Source organism: Coregonus lavaretus (genome assembly GCF_964263955.1).
Source record: "Coregonus lavaretus genome assembly, chromosome: 5".
In the NCBI taxonomy this organism is placed as follows: domain Eukaryota; kingdom Metazoa; phylum Chordata; class Actinopteri; order Salmoniformes; family Salmonidae; genus Coregonus; species Coregonus lavaretus.
The window spans coordinates 11,712,464-11,729,341 of record NC_139992.1 but is presented as its reverse complement, the minus strand read 5'-3'; the positions used below and the strand labels follow the sequence as shown (position 1 = coordinate 11,729,341).

The following is a 16,878-nucleotide window of genomic DNA, read 5'->3' as shown; positions in this document are numbered from 1 at the left end:
GCAAATTTCTGTTTGAAAAAGTTAGCCTTTGCTTTCCTAACTGCTTGTGTATATTGGTTCCTAACTTCCCTGAAAAGTTGCATATCGCGGGGGCTATTTGATGCTAATGCAGTACGCCACAGGATGTTTTTGTGCTGGTCAAGGGCAGGCAAGTCTGAGGAGAACCAGGGGCTAAATCTGTTCTTAGTTCTGTATTTTTTGAATGGGGCATGTTTATTTAAGATTGAGAGGAAATTACTTTTAAAGAACAACCAGGCATCCTCTACTGACGGAATGAGATCTATATCCATCCAGGATACCTGGGCCAGGTCAATTAGGAAGGCCTGCTCGCTGAAGTGTTTTTGGGAGCGTTTGACAGTGATGAGGGGTGGTCGTTTGACCGCGGACCCGTTACGGACGCAGGCAATAAGGCAGTGATCGCTGAGATCCTGGTTGAAGACAGCGGAGGTGTATTTAGAGGGTAAGTTAGTCAGGATGATATCTATGAAGGTACCCATGTTTACGGATTTAGGGTTGTACCTGGTAGGTTCGTTGATAATTTGTGTGAGATTGAGGGCATCTAGTTTAGATTGTAGGATGGCCGGGGTGTTAAGCATATCCCAATTTAGGTCACCAGTACGAACTCTGAGGATAGATGGAAGGCAATCAATTCACATATGGTGTCCAGGGCACAGCTGGGGGCTGAGGGGGGTCTGTAGCAAGCGGCAACAGTGAGAGATTTATTTCTGGAAAGTTTTTTTAGAAGTAGAAGCTCAAACTGTTTGGGCACAGACCTGGATAGTATGACAGAGCTCTGCAGGCTATCTCTACAGTAGATTGCAACTCCACCCCCTTTGGCAGTTCTATCTAGACGGAAAATGTTATAGTTGGGGATGGAAATTTCTGAATTTTTGGTGGCCTTCCTAAGCCAGGATTCAGACACTGCTAGAACATCAGCGTTGGCGGAGTGTGCTAACGCAGTGAATAACTCAAACTTAGGAAGGAGGCTTCTGATATTTACGTGCAGAAAACCAAGGCTTTTATGGTTACAGAAGTCAACAAATGATAGCTCCTGGGGAGTAGGAGTGATACTGGGGGCTGCAGGGCCTGGGTTAGCCTCTACATCACCAGAGGAACAGAGGAGGACTAGAATAAGGATACGACTAAAGGCTTTAAGAACTGGTCTTCTAGTGCGTTGGGTACATAGAATAAAGGGGGCAGTTCTCCGGGCGTTGTAGAAAAGATTCAGGGCATTATGTACAGAAAAGGATATGGAAGGATATGAGTACAGTTGAGGTAAACCTAAGCGTTGGGTAACAATGAAAGAGATAGCATCACTGGAGGCACCGATTGAGCCGGTCTCGGCGTGTATGGGGGGTGGAACAAAGGAACTATTTGAGGCAGTTTGAGAGGGACTAGGGGTTCTACAGTGAAATTGTATAATAAGAACTAACCCAAACAGCAATAGGCAAGGCATATTGACAAGGGAGAGAGGCATAAAGCAATCACAGGTGTTATTAGAGAGAGCTAAGACAACAACTGGTAATAGCGATAAAGTTTGGGCTGAGGCTAAACAGATTAAACAGGACAGGGTACCGTGTAAAGGAACAGTCCAGCAGGCATCAGCTGTGCAGCTGAGTGATCATAAGGTCCAGTGAACAGCAATATGTGAGTCCGAGAGCAGTTCAAATTGGTGCTTCAGCACAGCTAGCAGGGAGCACAGTTGTAGTTTGCGTGTGCTAGCGGGCCGGGGCTAGCAGATGGATCTTCGTGGTCGTCGCAACGGGAAGCCTGTTGAAACCACATCAGACGATTTCGTCGGCAAACCAGTCGTGTTGGATCGGCGGGGCTCAGTGTCAACACTAGGAGGTCCCGTCCGGTTGACAGAGAGGTAGATGGCCGGGAGATGGGCCTGAGGCTAGCTCAAGGCTAACTGGTGCTTGCTATGGGGCAATGGTAATTAGCCAACAACAGGTTGCAGCTAGCTAGCTGGTTGCGATGATCCGGCGCTAGGGTCCAGTGATTCCGGCAGAAAGTCCGATAAGCTCTGGGTCGATAGCACGCTGTGCAGACTGGCCGACGAATTGTCCAGGCTAGAGCTAGAGCTGGCTGGTGGATAGTGTAGGCCACGGACAATGGTGAAGACGCTAACGGTGACTAATAGCAAGTAGCCATTCAGTTGCAGCTACACTAGTTTGACCCAAGTTAAACAATTTAAAGTCCATGCTACCAAATACTAATTGAGTGTATGTAAACTTCTGACACACTGGGAATGTGATGAAATAATAAATCACTCTCTATTATTATTCTGACATTTCACATTCTTAAAATAAAGTGGTAATCCTAACTGCCCTAACACAGGGAATTTTTACTAGGATTAAATGTCAGGAATTGTGATAAACTGAGTTTAAATGTATTTGGCTAAGGTGTATGTAGACTTCCGACTTCAGCTGTATATACAGCTGCGGAAAAAATTAAGAGACCACTGCAAAATTATCAGTTTCTCTGGTTTTACTATTTATAGGTATTTGTTTGGGTAAAAATAACATTTTTGTTTTATTCTATAAACTACTGACAACATTTCAACATGCTCTCCACCACTCTTTCACATTGATGTTGGGTGATTTATGCCACTCCTGGCGCAAAAATTCAAGCAGCTCGGCCTTGTTTGATGGCTTGTGACCATCCATCTTCCTCTTGATCACATTCCAGAAGTTTCAATGGGGTTCAGGTTTGGAGATTGTGCTGGCCATAACATGGTCTTGATCTGGTGGTCCTCCATCCACACCTTGATTGACCTGGCTGTGTGGCATGGCGCATTGTCCTGCTGGAAAAACCAATCCTCAGAGTTGGGGAACAATGTCAGAGCAAAAGGAAGCAAGTTTTCTTCCAGGACAACCTTGTACGTGGCTTGATTCATGCGTCCTTCACAAAGACAAATCTGCCCGATTCCAGCCTTGCTGAAGCACCCCCAGATCATCAGTGCGAGACACTGTGGCTTGTATGCCTCTCCAGGTCTCCGTCTAACCATTAGACGACCAGGTGTTGGGCAAAGCTGAAAATTGGACTCATCAGAGAAGATGACCTTACTCCAGTCCTCTACGGTCCAATCCTTATGGTCTTTTGTCAATCAATATATACACAGAAAATCTGTGGAGGGAGCTGAAGGTTCGAGTTGCCAAACGTCAGCCTCAAAACCTTAATGACTTGGAGAAGATCTGCAAAGAGGAGTGAGACAAAATCCCTCCTGAGATGTGTGCAAATCTGGTGGCCAACTACAAGAAACGTCTGACCTCTGTGATTGCCAACAAGGGTTTTGCCACCAAGTACTAAGTCATGTTTTGCAGAGGGATCAAATACTTATTTCCCTCGTTAAAATGCAAATCAATTTATAAAATTTTTGACATGCGTTCTTCTGGATTTTGTTGTTGTTATTCTATCTCTCACTGTTCAAATATACTTACCATTAAAATTATAGACTGATCATTTCTTTGTCAGTGGGCAAACGTACAAAATCAGCAGGGGATCAAATACTTTTTTCCCTCACTGTATGTGTGTAAGTGAATAATAGTTATACAGTGGGGAGAACAAGTATTTGATACACTGCCGATTTTGCAGGTTTTCCTACTTACAAAACATGTAGAGGTCTGTAATTTTTATCATAGGTACACTTCAACTGTGAGAGATGGAATCTAAAACAAAAATCCAGAAAATCACATTGTATGATTTTTAAGTAATTCATTTGCATTTTATTGCATGACATAAGTATTTGATCACCTACCAACCAGTAAGAATTCCGGCTCTCACAGACCTGTTAGTTTTCCTTTAAGAAGCCCTCCTGTTCTCCACTCATTACCTGTATTAACTGCACATGTTTGAACTCGTTACCTGTATAAAAGACACCTGTCCACACACTCAATCAAACAGACTCCAACCTCTCCACAATGGCCAAGACCAGAGAGCTGTGTAAGGACATCAGGGATAAAATTGTAGACCTGCACAAGGCTGGGATGGGCTACAGGACAATAGGCAAGCAGCTTGCTGAGAAGGCAACAACTGTTGGCGCAATTATTAGAAAATGGAAGAAGTTCAAGATGACGGTCAATCACCCTCGGTCTGGGGCTCCATGCAAGATCTCACCTCGTGGGGCATCAATGATCATGAGGAAGGTGAGGGATCAGCCCAGAACTACACGGCAGGACCTGGTCAATGTCCTGAAGAGAGCTGGGACCACAGTCTCAAAGAAAACCATTAGTAACACACTACGCCATCATGGATTAAAATCCTGCAGCGCACGCAAGGTCCCCCTGCTCAAGCAAGCGCATGTCCAGGCCCGTCTGAAGTTTGCCAATGACCATCTGGATGATCCAGAGGAGGAATGGGAGAAGGTCATGTGGTCTGATGAGACAAAAATAGAGCTTTTTTTTCTAAACTCCACTCGCCGTGTTTGGAGGAAGAAGAAGGATGTTACAACCCCAAGAACACCATCCCAACCGTGAAGCATGGAGGTGGAAACATCATTCTTTGGGGATGCTTTTCTGCAAAGGGGACAGGATGACTGCACCGTATTGAGGGGAGGATGGATGGGGCCATGTATCGCAAGATCTTGGCCAACAACCTCCTTCCCTCAGTAAGAGCATTGAAGATGGGTCGTGGCTGGGTCTTCCAGCATGACAACGAACCGAAACACAAAGCCAGGGCAACTAAGGAGTGGCTCCGTAAGAAGCATCTCAAGGTCCTGGAGTGGCCTAGCCAGTCTCCAGACCTGAACCCAATAGAAAATCTTTGGAGGGAGCTGAAAGTCCATATTGCCCAGCGACAGCCCCGAAACCTGAAGGATCTGAAGGTCTGTATGGAGGAGTGGGCCAAAATCCCTGCTGCAGTGTGTGCAAACCTGATCAAGACCTACAGGAAACATATTTTCTCTGTAATTGCAAACAAAGGTTTCTGTACCAAATATTAAGTTCTGCTTTTCTGATGTATCAAATACTTATGTCATGCAATAAAATGCTAATTAATTACTTAAAAATCATACAATGTGATTTTCTAGATTTTTGTTTTAGATTCTGTCTCTCACAGTTGAAGTGTACCTATGATAAAAATTACAGACCTCTACATGCTTTGTATGTAGGAAAACCTGCAAAATTGGCAGTGTATCAAATACTTGTTCTCCCCACTGTATATGCCTGGATGCCTGGATGTCTTGAAATTGGCACTCATTGTGCCATGGTTCTGCTTACCCTTGGCCAGCAGATAAATATAATTTCACAGGAGTGGAGGTCAGGTGCAATAAAGCAAGAAACACATTCCACAACTATGGTGTTACATTGTCCTTTGTATGACACCAGCGACTTCAAACAACGTTTTGTTTTCAACATCTTTGCAGAATGGCTTTGGTGTTGGACTGACTGACACCCACGAAGTTATTGGGTTCAAATCTGTTATAATGTTACAAAAGTCAAGGTAACAATTTATTTGAACTGTCCATAACAAACCATTTATAAGACATTTACAAACAGTTTGCTCACCATTTATTAATCATTACACCCACATTTGTAATTGTTAATAAGCTAGTTATTTGCATGTTACTAAATGTTCAATATATTTCCTTAAACATTTTAAGATGTTGATAAATCCCTCTTGAGTATAAGCCTTTAGAGAAGGGATGGGCAACTGGTGGCCCCTTTGAAGGCCCTCGAATCAATAAAATAAAAATATATACAGTGCCTTCGGAAAGTTTTCAGATCCCTTGGCTTTTTCCACATTTTGTTACGTTACAGCCTTATTCTAAAATTGATTAAATTGGGTTTTTTCCCTCATCAATCTACACACAATACTCCATAATGACAAAGCAAAAACAGGTTTTTAGAAAATGTTGTTAATTTATTAAATATAAAAACAAAAATGTCACATTTACATAAGTATTCAGACCCTTTACTCAGTACATTGTTGAAGCACCTTTGGCAACGATTACAGTCTTGAGTCTTCTTAGGTATGCCGCTACAAGCTTGGATCCTCTCATGCTCTGTCAGATTGGATTGGGAGCGTTGCTGCACAGCTATCTTCAGGTATCTCCAGAGATGTAGACTGCGCTACTCTCCCGAGTGGCGCAGTGGTCTAAGGCACTGCATCGCAGTGCTAGCTGTGCCACTAGAGATCCTGGTTCAAATCCAGGCTCTGTCGTAGCCGGCCGCGACCGGGAGACCCATGGGACGGCGCACAATTGGCCCAGCGTCGTCCAGGGTAGGGGAGGGAATGGCCGGCAGGGATGTAGCTCAGTTGGTAGAGCATGGCATTTGCAACGCCAGGGTTGTGGGTTCGATTCCAGTATGAAAAAATAAAAAATAAATGTATGCACTCACTAACTGTAAGTCACTCTGGATAAGAGCGTCTGCTAAATGACTAAAATGTAAATGTAAATGTAATGTTCGATCAGGTTCAAGTCCAGGCTCTGGCTGGGCCACTCAAGAACATTCAGAGTCTTGTCCCGAAGCCACTCCTGCATTGTCCTGGCTGTGTGATTAGTTTTGTTGTCCTGTTGGAAGGTGAACCTTCACCCCAGTCTGAGGTCCTGAGTGCTCTGGAGCAGGTTTTCATCAAGGATCTCTCTGTACTTGGCTCCATTCATCTTTGCCTCGATCCTGACTAGTCTCCCAGTTCCTGCCACTGAAAAACATCCCCACAGCATGATGCTGCCACCACTATGCTTTTTATTGCATGACATACAGTGGGGAAAAAAAGAATTTAGTCAGCCACCAATTGTGCAAATTCTCCCACTTAAAAAAATGAGAGAGGCCTGTCATTTTCATCATAGGTACACGTCAACTATGACATACAAAATGAGATTTTTTTTTCTCCAGAAAATCACATTGTAGGATTTTTTATGAATTTATTTGCAAATTATGGTGGAAAATAAGTATTTGGTCACCTACAAACAAGCAAGATTTCTGGCTCTCACAGACCTGTAACTTCTTCTTTAAGAGGCTCCTCTGTCCTCCACTCGTTACCTGTATTAATGGCACCTGTTTGAACTTGTTATCAGTATAAAAGACACCTGTCCACAACCTCAAACAGTCACACTCCAAACTCCACTATGGCCAAGACCAAAGAGCTGTCAAAGGACACCAGAAACAAAATTGTAGACCTGCACTAGGCTGGGAAGACTGAATCTGCAATAGGTAAGCAGCTTGGTTTGAAGAAATCAACTGTGGGAGCAATTATTAGGAAATGGAAGAAATACAAGACCACTGATAATCTCCCTCGATCTGGGGCTCCACGCAAGATCTCACCCCGTGGGGTCAAAATGATCACAAGAACGGTGAGCAAAAATCCCAGAACAACACGGGGGGACCTAGTGAATGACCTGCAGAGAGCTGGGACCAAAGTAACAAAGCCTACCATCAGTAACACACTACGCCGCCAGGGACTCAAATCCTGCAGTGCCAGACGTGTCCCCCTGCTTAAGCCAGTACATGTCCAGGCCCGTCTGAAGTTTGCTAGAGTGCATTTGGATGATCCAGAAGAGGATTGGGAGAATGTCATATGGTCAGATGAAACCAAAATATAACTTTTTGGTAAAAACTCAACTCGTCGTGTTTGGAGGACAAAGAATGCTGAGTTGCATCCAAAGAACACCATACCTACTGTGAAGCATGGGGGTGGAAACATCATGCTTTGGGGCTGTTTTTCTGCAAAGGGACCAGGACGACTGATCCGTGTAAAGGAAAGAATGAATGGGGCCATGTATCGTGAGATTTTGAGTGAAAACCTCCTTCCATCAGCAAGGGCATTGAAGATGAAACATGGCTGGGTCTTTCAGCATGACAATGATCCCAAACACACCGCCCGGGCAACGAAGGAGTGGCAATGACACAGGTCAAACGTTTTCTGTAAGTCTTCACAAGGTTTTCACACACTGTTGCTGGTATTTTGGCCCATTCCTCCATGCAGATCTCCTCTAGAGCAGTGATGTTTTGGGGCTGTCGCTGGGCAACACGGACTTTCAACTCCCTCCAAAGATTTTCTATGGGGTTGAGATCTGGAGACTGGCTAGGCCACTCCAGGACCTTGAAATGATTCTTACGAAGCCACTCCTTCGTTGCACGGGCGGTGTGTTTGGGATCATTGTCATGCTGAAAGACCCAGCCACGTTTCATCTTCAATGCCCTTGCTGATGGAAGGAGGTTTTCACTCAAAATCTCACGATACATGGCCCCATTCCTTCTTTCCTTTACACGGATCAGTCGTCCTGGTCCCTTTGCAGAAAAACAGCCCCAAAGCATGATGTTTCCACCCCCATGCTTCACAGTAGGTATGGTGTTCTTTGGATGCAACTCAGCATTCTTTGTCCTCCAAACACGACGAGTTGACTTTTTACCAAAAAGTTATATTTTGGTTTCATCTGACCATATGACATTCTCCCAATCCTCTTATGGATCATCCAAATGCACTCTAGCAAACTTCAGACGGGCCTGGACATGTACTGGCTTAAGCAGGGGGACACGTCTGGCACTGCAGGATTTGAGTCCCTGGCGGCGTAGTGTGTTATTGATGGTAGGCTTTGTTACTTTGGTCCCAGCTCTCTGCAGGTCATTCACTAGGTCCCCCCGTGTGGTTCTGGGATTTTTGCTCACCGTTCTTGTGATCATTTTGACCCCACGGGGTGAGATCTTGCGTGGAGCCCCAGATCGAGGGAGATTATCAGTGGTCTTGTTTGTCTTCCATTTCCTAATAATTGCTCCCACAGTTGATTTCTTCAAACCAAGCTGCTTACCTATTGCAGATTCAGTCTTCCCAGCCTGGTGCAGGTCTACAATTTTGTTTCTGGTGTCCTTTGACAGCTCTTTGGTCTTGGCCATAGTGGAGTTTGGAGTGTGACTGTTTGAGGTTGTGGACAGGTGTCTTTTATACTGATAACAAGTTCAAACAGGTGCCATTAATACAGGTAACGAGTGGAGGACAGAGGAGCCTCTTAAAGAAAAAGTTACAGGTCTGTGAGAGCCAGAAATCTTGCTTGTTTGTAGGTGACCAAATACTTATTTTCCACCATAATTTGCAAATAAATTCATTACAAATCCTACAATGTGATTTTCTGGAGATTTCTTTTTCTCAATTTGTCTGTCATAGTTGACGTGTACCTATGATGAAAATGACAGGCCTCTCTCATCTTTTTAAGTGGGAGAACTTGCACAATTGGTGGCTGACTAAATACTTTTTTCCCCACTGTATAACAAAGTATTGAGAAACTTTTGTTATTGACCAAATACTTATTTTCCACCATAATTTGCAAATAAATTCATAAAAAAATCCTACAATGTGATTTTCTGGAGAAAAAAATTCTCATTTTGTCTGTCATAGTTGACGTGTACCTATGATGAAAATTACAGGCCTCTCTCATCTTTTTAAGTGGGAGAACTTGCACAATTGGTGGCTGACTAAATACTTTTTTCCCCCACTGTAAGTATTTGATACATCAGAAAAGCAGAACTTAATATTTGGTACAGAAACCTTTGTTTGCAATTACAGAGATCATATGTTTCCTGTAGTCTTGACCAGGTTTGCACACACTGCAGCAGGGATTTTGGCCCACTCCTCCATACAGACCTTCTCCAGATCCTTCAGGATTCGGGGCTGTCGCTGGGCAATACGGACTTTCAGCTCCCTCCAAAGATTTTCTATTGGGTTCAGGTCTGGAGACTGGCTAGGCCACTCCAGGACCTTGAGATGCTTCTTACGGAGCCACTCCTTAGTTGCCCTGGCTGTGTGTTTCGGGTCGTTGTCATGCTGGAAGACCCAGCCACGACCCATCTTCAATGCTCTTACTGAGGGAAGGAGGTTGTTGGCCAAGATCTCGCGATACATGGCCCCATCCATCCTCCCCTCAATACGTGCAGTCGTCCTGTCCCCTTTGCAGAAAAGCATCCCCAAAGAATGATGTTTCCACCTCCATGCTTCATGGTTGGGATGGTGTTCTTGGGGTTGTACTCATCCTTCTTCTTCCTGCAAACACGGCGAGTGGAGTTTAGACCAAAAAGCTTAATTTTTGTCTCATCAGACCACATGACCTTCTCCCATTCCTCCTCTGGATCATCCAGATGGTCATTGGCAAACTTCAGATGGGCCTGGACATGCGCTAGCTTGAGCAGGGGGACCTTGCGTGCGCTGCAGGATTTAAATCCATTACAGCGTAGTGTGTTACTAATGGTTTTCTTTGAGTCTGTGGTCCCAGCTCTCTTCAGGTCATTGACCAGGTCCTGCCGTGTAGTTCTGGGCTGATCCCTCACCTTCCTCATGATCATTGATGCCCCACGAGGTGAGATCTTGCATTGAGCCCCAGACCGAGGGTGATTGACCGTCATCTTGAACTTCTTCCATTTTCTAATAATTGCGCCAACAGTTGTTGCCTTCTCAGCAAGCTGCTTGCCTATTGTCCTGTAGCCCATCCCAGCCTTGTGCAGGTCTACAATTTTATCCCTGATGTCCTTACACAGCTCTCTGGTCTTGGCCATTGTGGAGAGGTTGGAGTCCGCTTGATTGAGTGTGTGGACAGGTGTCTTTTATACAGGTAACGAGTTCAAACAGGTGCAGTTAATACAGGTAGAACAGGAGGGCTTCTTAAAGAAAAACTAACAGGTCTGTGAGAGCCGGAATTCTTACTGGTTGGTAGGTGCTCAAATACTTAGGTCATGCAATAAAATGCAAATTAATTACTTAAAAATAATACAATGTGATTTTCTGGATTTTTAGATTCCGTCTCTCACAGTTGAAGTGTACCTATGATAAGAATTACAGACCTCTACATGCTTTGTAAGTAGGAAAACCTGCAAAATCGGCAGTGTATCAAATACTTGTTCTCCCCACTGTAAGTGTCTCCAGCTTCAGAGATTTTTGCAGTTTGTTCCAGTCATTTGCAGCAGAGAACTGTAAGGAATGGCGACCAAAGGAGTTGTTGGCTTTGGCAAAACAGATTGGCAAAACATTTATCAAAAGGAAGTATGTTTGGAAGTGTCTATCCTATATCTGAGAGATGTAGGAAAGCTCAGGAAAAGTACCCATATTTAATCCCTTTATTTTAGACCCAAATTGAACAGCTTTATTTTTTGCCACATTCTAACTCCTATTCACTTCTATTCATTTTTACCGCCCAGTATTGGATTACCTTCAGACAAGTCTTCTGAAGCTTGTGGGGGTCGTAGAGCAAAACCGCAGACATATTCATGTTTGTGAGAGTCTCAGCTTTCATACTATATCAGGGTGACTTAACAGGTCAGTATGTGCTTAAATGCCCAGTGCAGTCAACAAATTGATTTTCCTGTGTATATATTTCCACACTATATGGTTGGAATAATACTGTGAAATTGTGAAAATTATGATAATGCCCTTTTAGTGTAAGAGCTGCTTGAAAAGACAGCACGAAATTTCAGCCTTTTTTGGCCTGCCTGGTGACATCACCAGGCGGTAAATTAGTTAATAGACCAATAAGAAAGAGTTCCAAACCTCTCTGCCAATAACAGCTTTCAGTTTTCACCTCCCCACTCAGACCACTCCCAGACAGTCCTAACAAAATTTGTGCTTGAGAAATTGCTTTTTGCTAAGAAGCCATTTTTGTTTCTTTTTGACCATTTTAATTGAATGCAATCACTTAATTGTTACCCAGAAATGACTTGATATTGAGATAGAAATGGCTGCATTGGGCCTCCTTAACAGTCTATTGACGCACCGTGTGTAACATTTAAAAACAATTCCCCATCAAAATCTATCAGTTTCAATCCACCGCATCCGACTGTCGGCCTTCTGCATCTGCGGTGGAAGGTGGCCTAGCTACAGCGATGTTTGTCAGACCATGAGACTTCCCGAAAATCGGTCTTCTCACAAAAACGTCTGTAGCGTCCGAATATGACCCACTGTGGAAATGGGAGACTCTCACGAACACAATGGTGTTCTCTGTTTTGCTCTACGACCCCCACAAGTGTCACAGGACTCATCTGAAGGTAACCCAAACAAATGAATGGAGGTAGTTTTGTGCCAACAAAAATAAGGGGTCAAATATGTGTCCAAAAGAATGTAAATATCTCCTGATCTTCCTTATATCTCCTAGATATAGGACAAACACTTCAAAACCTTATTCCTTATGATTTATTTTTTGACTGTCTCTTTTGCCATTTATGAATGTGTTATTCAATGCGTTTTCATGGGCTACAGTAGTAAAGGCCAAATTTATACCTAAAGGTGTCCTAAAATTCAAAATCAAATGGCTAAATGATCCATGGTATGACCAACTTAAAACAATTTCATGTTAGCTTAGTAGAAGCGTGGCTCAGTTGGTAAAAGCATGTCGATAGCAATGTCAGGGTCTTGGGTTCAATTGCTGCTGGGGCCACCAATGTGAAAATGCATTATTTCACTGATGTAAGTCGCTTTGGACATAAGCGTCTGCTTAATAGCAAATATCATGTTTTAATTAATATGAACACTGCAGTGATCCTGTGAGTAAATTGAAAATAGGTATTGAAGAGGAGCATCATGAGGATGGCAGTGATAAATATGGGGAATTCAAGCTATATTAGACCTCTAATAAAGAGCAAATGAGGCAGTGTACTGTAGGGGAGATTATAGGTCAACTTTTATGGTCGAATAAGGTAAATATATAATTCATTCATTTATAATCAATTATTCATTTTCTGGTAATTTCATTTCCATTAAGAGTGACTATTTAATGACTTTATAGACACTGTAATATGTATCTACTAACATTATATCCATCAAACTAGGTGATTGTTATCTGTTTTCTTAACTAATTTGTTTGCATTTATGCACCAAAGGACTTCAACCTATACACAGTAATTAGCTGACCCGTGAAACCAAAATGAAAGCTGTTGGTATAGACTTATGGATTATGTCACGGCTATAGTATTAAAACAAACTAAAACAAAATAACACTTTTACTGAACATGTTCACTAAATAAATACCTAGTGTGTTTTGAAACATGTAAAACAGACCATTGTATACTGCTTTGAAAAGCTCAGTTGTATTGACTTCTCAATGGAAAAACCCATTCTAAAGTCTTCTAGGGACCCAGTCACATGGAAATGTAGTGAAAGCACTTCAGCACTCTACAGGCCTCTATGCTGTGTTGCTGGGTCAGGGGTTTACACAATGGGACCCACATATTATTTGGGTTAGGTCAGGTATAAAAGTAAGGGTTAAAACAGGCAGGACCCTAGTGCAACAGCAGCACAGCTCAAAGAAACAACCACAACCATGATGGGCAAGGTAGGCAGAGTGCTTCATCCTATAATTTTAAGTTGTACGTTTAATGCTTGAATAATGGCTGGTTTAGTCAATTATAATCGCATTATCTTTCAATATATTTATTTGGTAATAATATTTCCATATATTTAATGTTGTGTTTTCAGATCATCTTCTACGAGGACAAGAACTTCCAGGGTCGTTCCTATGAGACCAGCCAGGACTGCCCTGACATGTCCTCCTACCTGAGCAGGTGCCACTCCTGCAGGGTTGAGAGTGGATGCTTCATGGTGTACGATCGCCCTAACTTTATGGGAAACCAGTACTTCATGAAGAGGGGAGAGTACTCCGACTACCAGCGCATGATGGGAATGAACGACTGCATCAGGTCCTGCCGCATGATCCCCATGGTAGGTTGAAAATATTTCATCTTAAATAGACGAATCTTGTCATTGAAAATAAAACTCTCCTATTACACAAGTTTTATATTTAATTTATCTGATCAATGAATCATGTTCTTTCCTCCTAACAGCACCGTGGAAACTTCAGGATGAGGATCTACGAGAAGGAGAACTTTGGAGGTCAGATGCACGAGATGATGGACGACTGTGACTCCATCCAGGAGCGTTACCGTATGTCCGACTGCCAGTCCTGCAACGTGATGGACGGCCACTGGCTGATGTATGAGCAGCCCCACTTCAGAGGCAAGCAGATGTACATGAGGCCTGGAGAGTACAGGAACTTCAGGGATATGGGTATGAGTGGAATGAGGTTCATGAGCATGAGGCGTATCATGGACAACATGTCTATGTAAATTCCTCAAATGTTGTATAAAAATTGTTGATTAAATTGTTTTCAAATTTTAAAACTGCTTAATTGTCTTCTTTTGTGGTTATTCCACTCAGAGCACTCCATGTTTAAGCATTTCACTATTTCACTCCCTACATCTTTAACATTTCAAAGTGTCTGTGTACTGTAGATATGATTGTGTACAATAGATATATGCTGGATGTCAAATAATATCCAGTGATATGTCAGATCTTTAATTTATAAAAAGATACTCGATCCTGCCATGCTATTTTGCAATGCACAATTGTAAGGATTTTCAAATAAACTAACTTTCAAAACCAAGATAACAGAGTTATCTAAAACAATAATTATAGGGTGTGAGGAACGTTAGCAACAATAAATGTGCATTTGTTTACAAATCTTATATCTATAAAACTGGTCAAAGTGTTGTGGTATCGAAATAACAATGCTAATTATGCTGTGATGACAAGAAATCCGCTGACACTGTCCTTGATTATAATGGTTTATTACATCAAAGATTTCAGCGTCAATTTACAGACTCCTGCAGACATCTGGAGAACAACTGACCCAATCTCTAATATGTTATATTCTCCCCGTCCTTTGTTCCAACCATGGTATTTATAATATGTAACATGATATGGGTGGTTTTCCCATAAACCAATCCCTGGCCTCCACATAACAGACTTCCTCTGTTTTAGGGGGCCCCTATAGTAATGCTTTCCAGATGCTTCCGCAAGCTGAGTCAACTTCCTCTAACACACCATTTACAAACGTCAGCAAAGTCATAAACTGTTTAGATACTACATATTTCCCCCCTTCGAGACTAATTAAGTCTCGAAAACAAAAAGAATAGGATTATGACAAATAACAATTTTTCTTATTGAGTAACTTTAGCAATAAACCAAAATGTATGGAGAGTAAACACATTTTTCTATGGAGTGTAAATACATTTCTATGAAATATGAACAAATCTTTATGGAGTGTGAGAGTGAAAAACCTGTCTGGCAGCTTTCTTTCCAAATATCCATCAATCAATCAAGACAGGAAAATTCTCTCACGGCCCCTCTGCCCCAGGCGACCACCTAAGTACTCCAGATCAATTCATAAATCTTTATCAATGCATTTTAAACTACGATGCAATTGAATACACCTGAAAGCCTCAGAAAACAAAATACAATAAAAAAAATCCACATTCAGGCTGGTCGACCCATCGGACCCTCCTGTGGATTCTCTCTGTCCCTGCCTAGACCCAATATCCCTAAGCATCCACAAAAAAAAAAAAACATCTGAGGTCCCCACATGTACCCAACAACAGAAAATATAATTCTACAAAAATTAATACAGAAAGAATATGACACAAATTATGTATTACACATGCAAATATGTCTATATATCATTGCAGACACTGGAATCATCTCCTCAGCAGTGTCGCCTTTCAATGCAACGTCGATGATGGAATCTGAACATTTCCACACCTTCCTTGTTCCACTTCCTCTAGTCCATTCATATTGTCCATGTTTGAGTATTTGAATCCCCTCTACACATTCCCCCATATGCTTCTGGAAGAAAAGAAAACACCAACCAGTATCTTTTGCAAAACAACACATGCAAATTAAAACATCAATATCAACAAAAATATAAAAATGATATATAAAATGATATATAAAATGAATCACATTCCATTTCCCCCCTTTGATTCATAAGAAAATACTAAATATCACAATAATATGTAAAGACGTGAAAAATGATCGGATATTCAAAATGGATATCTATCCATCAATACTCCATCCAGTCCCACTTGTTTATCTCCATCTTGTCACGATCGTCTTGACGAGAAGGAGTAGACCAAGGCGCAGCGTGTGAAACGAACATGACTTTAATTAGTTAAAGCACAAGTACAAAACAAAACACGATCGTGAAGTCCACAGTAACACTGACTGAACACGGAACAAAAACCCACAACCCCAAGGTGAAAACAGACAGTATAAATATGGCTCCCAATCAGAGACAACGAGCCAACAGCTGACACTCGTTACCTCTGATTGGGAGTCACTCATTCAAACAAAGAAATACAACCACATAGAACAACCCAACCAAACAGAACACCACGAAACGAACACACCCTGGCTCAACATACAAAGTCCCGGAGCCAGAGCGTGACAGTACCCCCCCCTAAAGGCGCGGACTGCGACCGCGCCTCAAAACCCCAAACAGGGGAGGGCTGGGTGGGCATTTCTCCTCGGAGGCGGCTCCGGCTCCGGGCTTGACCACCACCCTTCCACAATCCCCCCGTAGCGCCCCCGGTCCGGTCTGACCCCGCTGGCTGGATCTGGACCGGACATAGACGGAGCGGATTGCTCAAACTCCGTAGTGGAGTAGCTGACCTGATCAGGCACCGGACTAACGACACGCACCCCTGGCTTGGCGCGTGAGGCAGGAACGGACCGGACCTGGCTGACGATACGCACCCTTGGCTTGGTGCGTGGAGCCGGAACGGACCTCACCAGGCTGACGACTCGCATCCTTGGCTTGGTGCGAGTAGCAGGAATGGGCTGGATCAGGCTGACGACTCGCACCCTTGGCTTGGTGCGAGTAGCAGGAACGAGCTGGACCAGGCCGACGACGCACCCCGTAGGCTTGGTGCGTGGAGCAGGAACAGGCCGGGCTGGGCTGGCGACGCACACCGTAGGCTTAGTGCGTGGAGCAGGAACAGGCCGGACAGGGCTGGCGACGCACACCGTAGGTTTGGTGCGTGGAGCAGGGACAGGCCGGGCCAGGCTGACGACGCACCCCGTAGGCTTGGTGCGTGGAGCAGGAACAGGCCGGGCTGGGCTGGCGAC

At 43.3% G+C, this 16,878-nt stretch overlaps 2 protein-coding genes across 2 annotated transcripts in view; one reads left to right on the top strand and one right to left on the bottom strand.

The window, feature by feature from the left end:
• Window positions 1–16,878, bottom strand: part of LOC311129579 (gamma-crystallin M3-like) — a gene marked incomplete at both ends in the record, with an annotated part of 79,069 nt that overhangs the window by 46,905 nt on the left and 15,286 nt on the right. The window lies entirely within an intron of this gene.
• Window positions 13,381–14,042, top strand: LOC311129582 (gamma-crystallin M3-like; the record flags this gene model as incomplete). Its single annotated transcript, XM_084161924.1, has 2 exons — window positions 13,381–13,638; window positions 13,761–14,042. 2 exons carry the CDS (start codon window positions 13,381–13,383, stop codon window positions 14,040–14,042), a joined length of 540 nt encoding a protein of 179 aa, XP_084018050.1.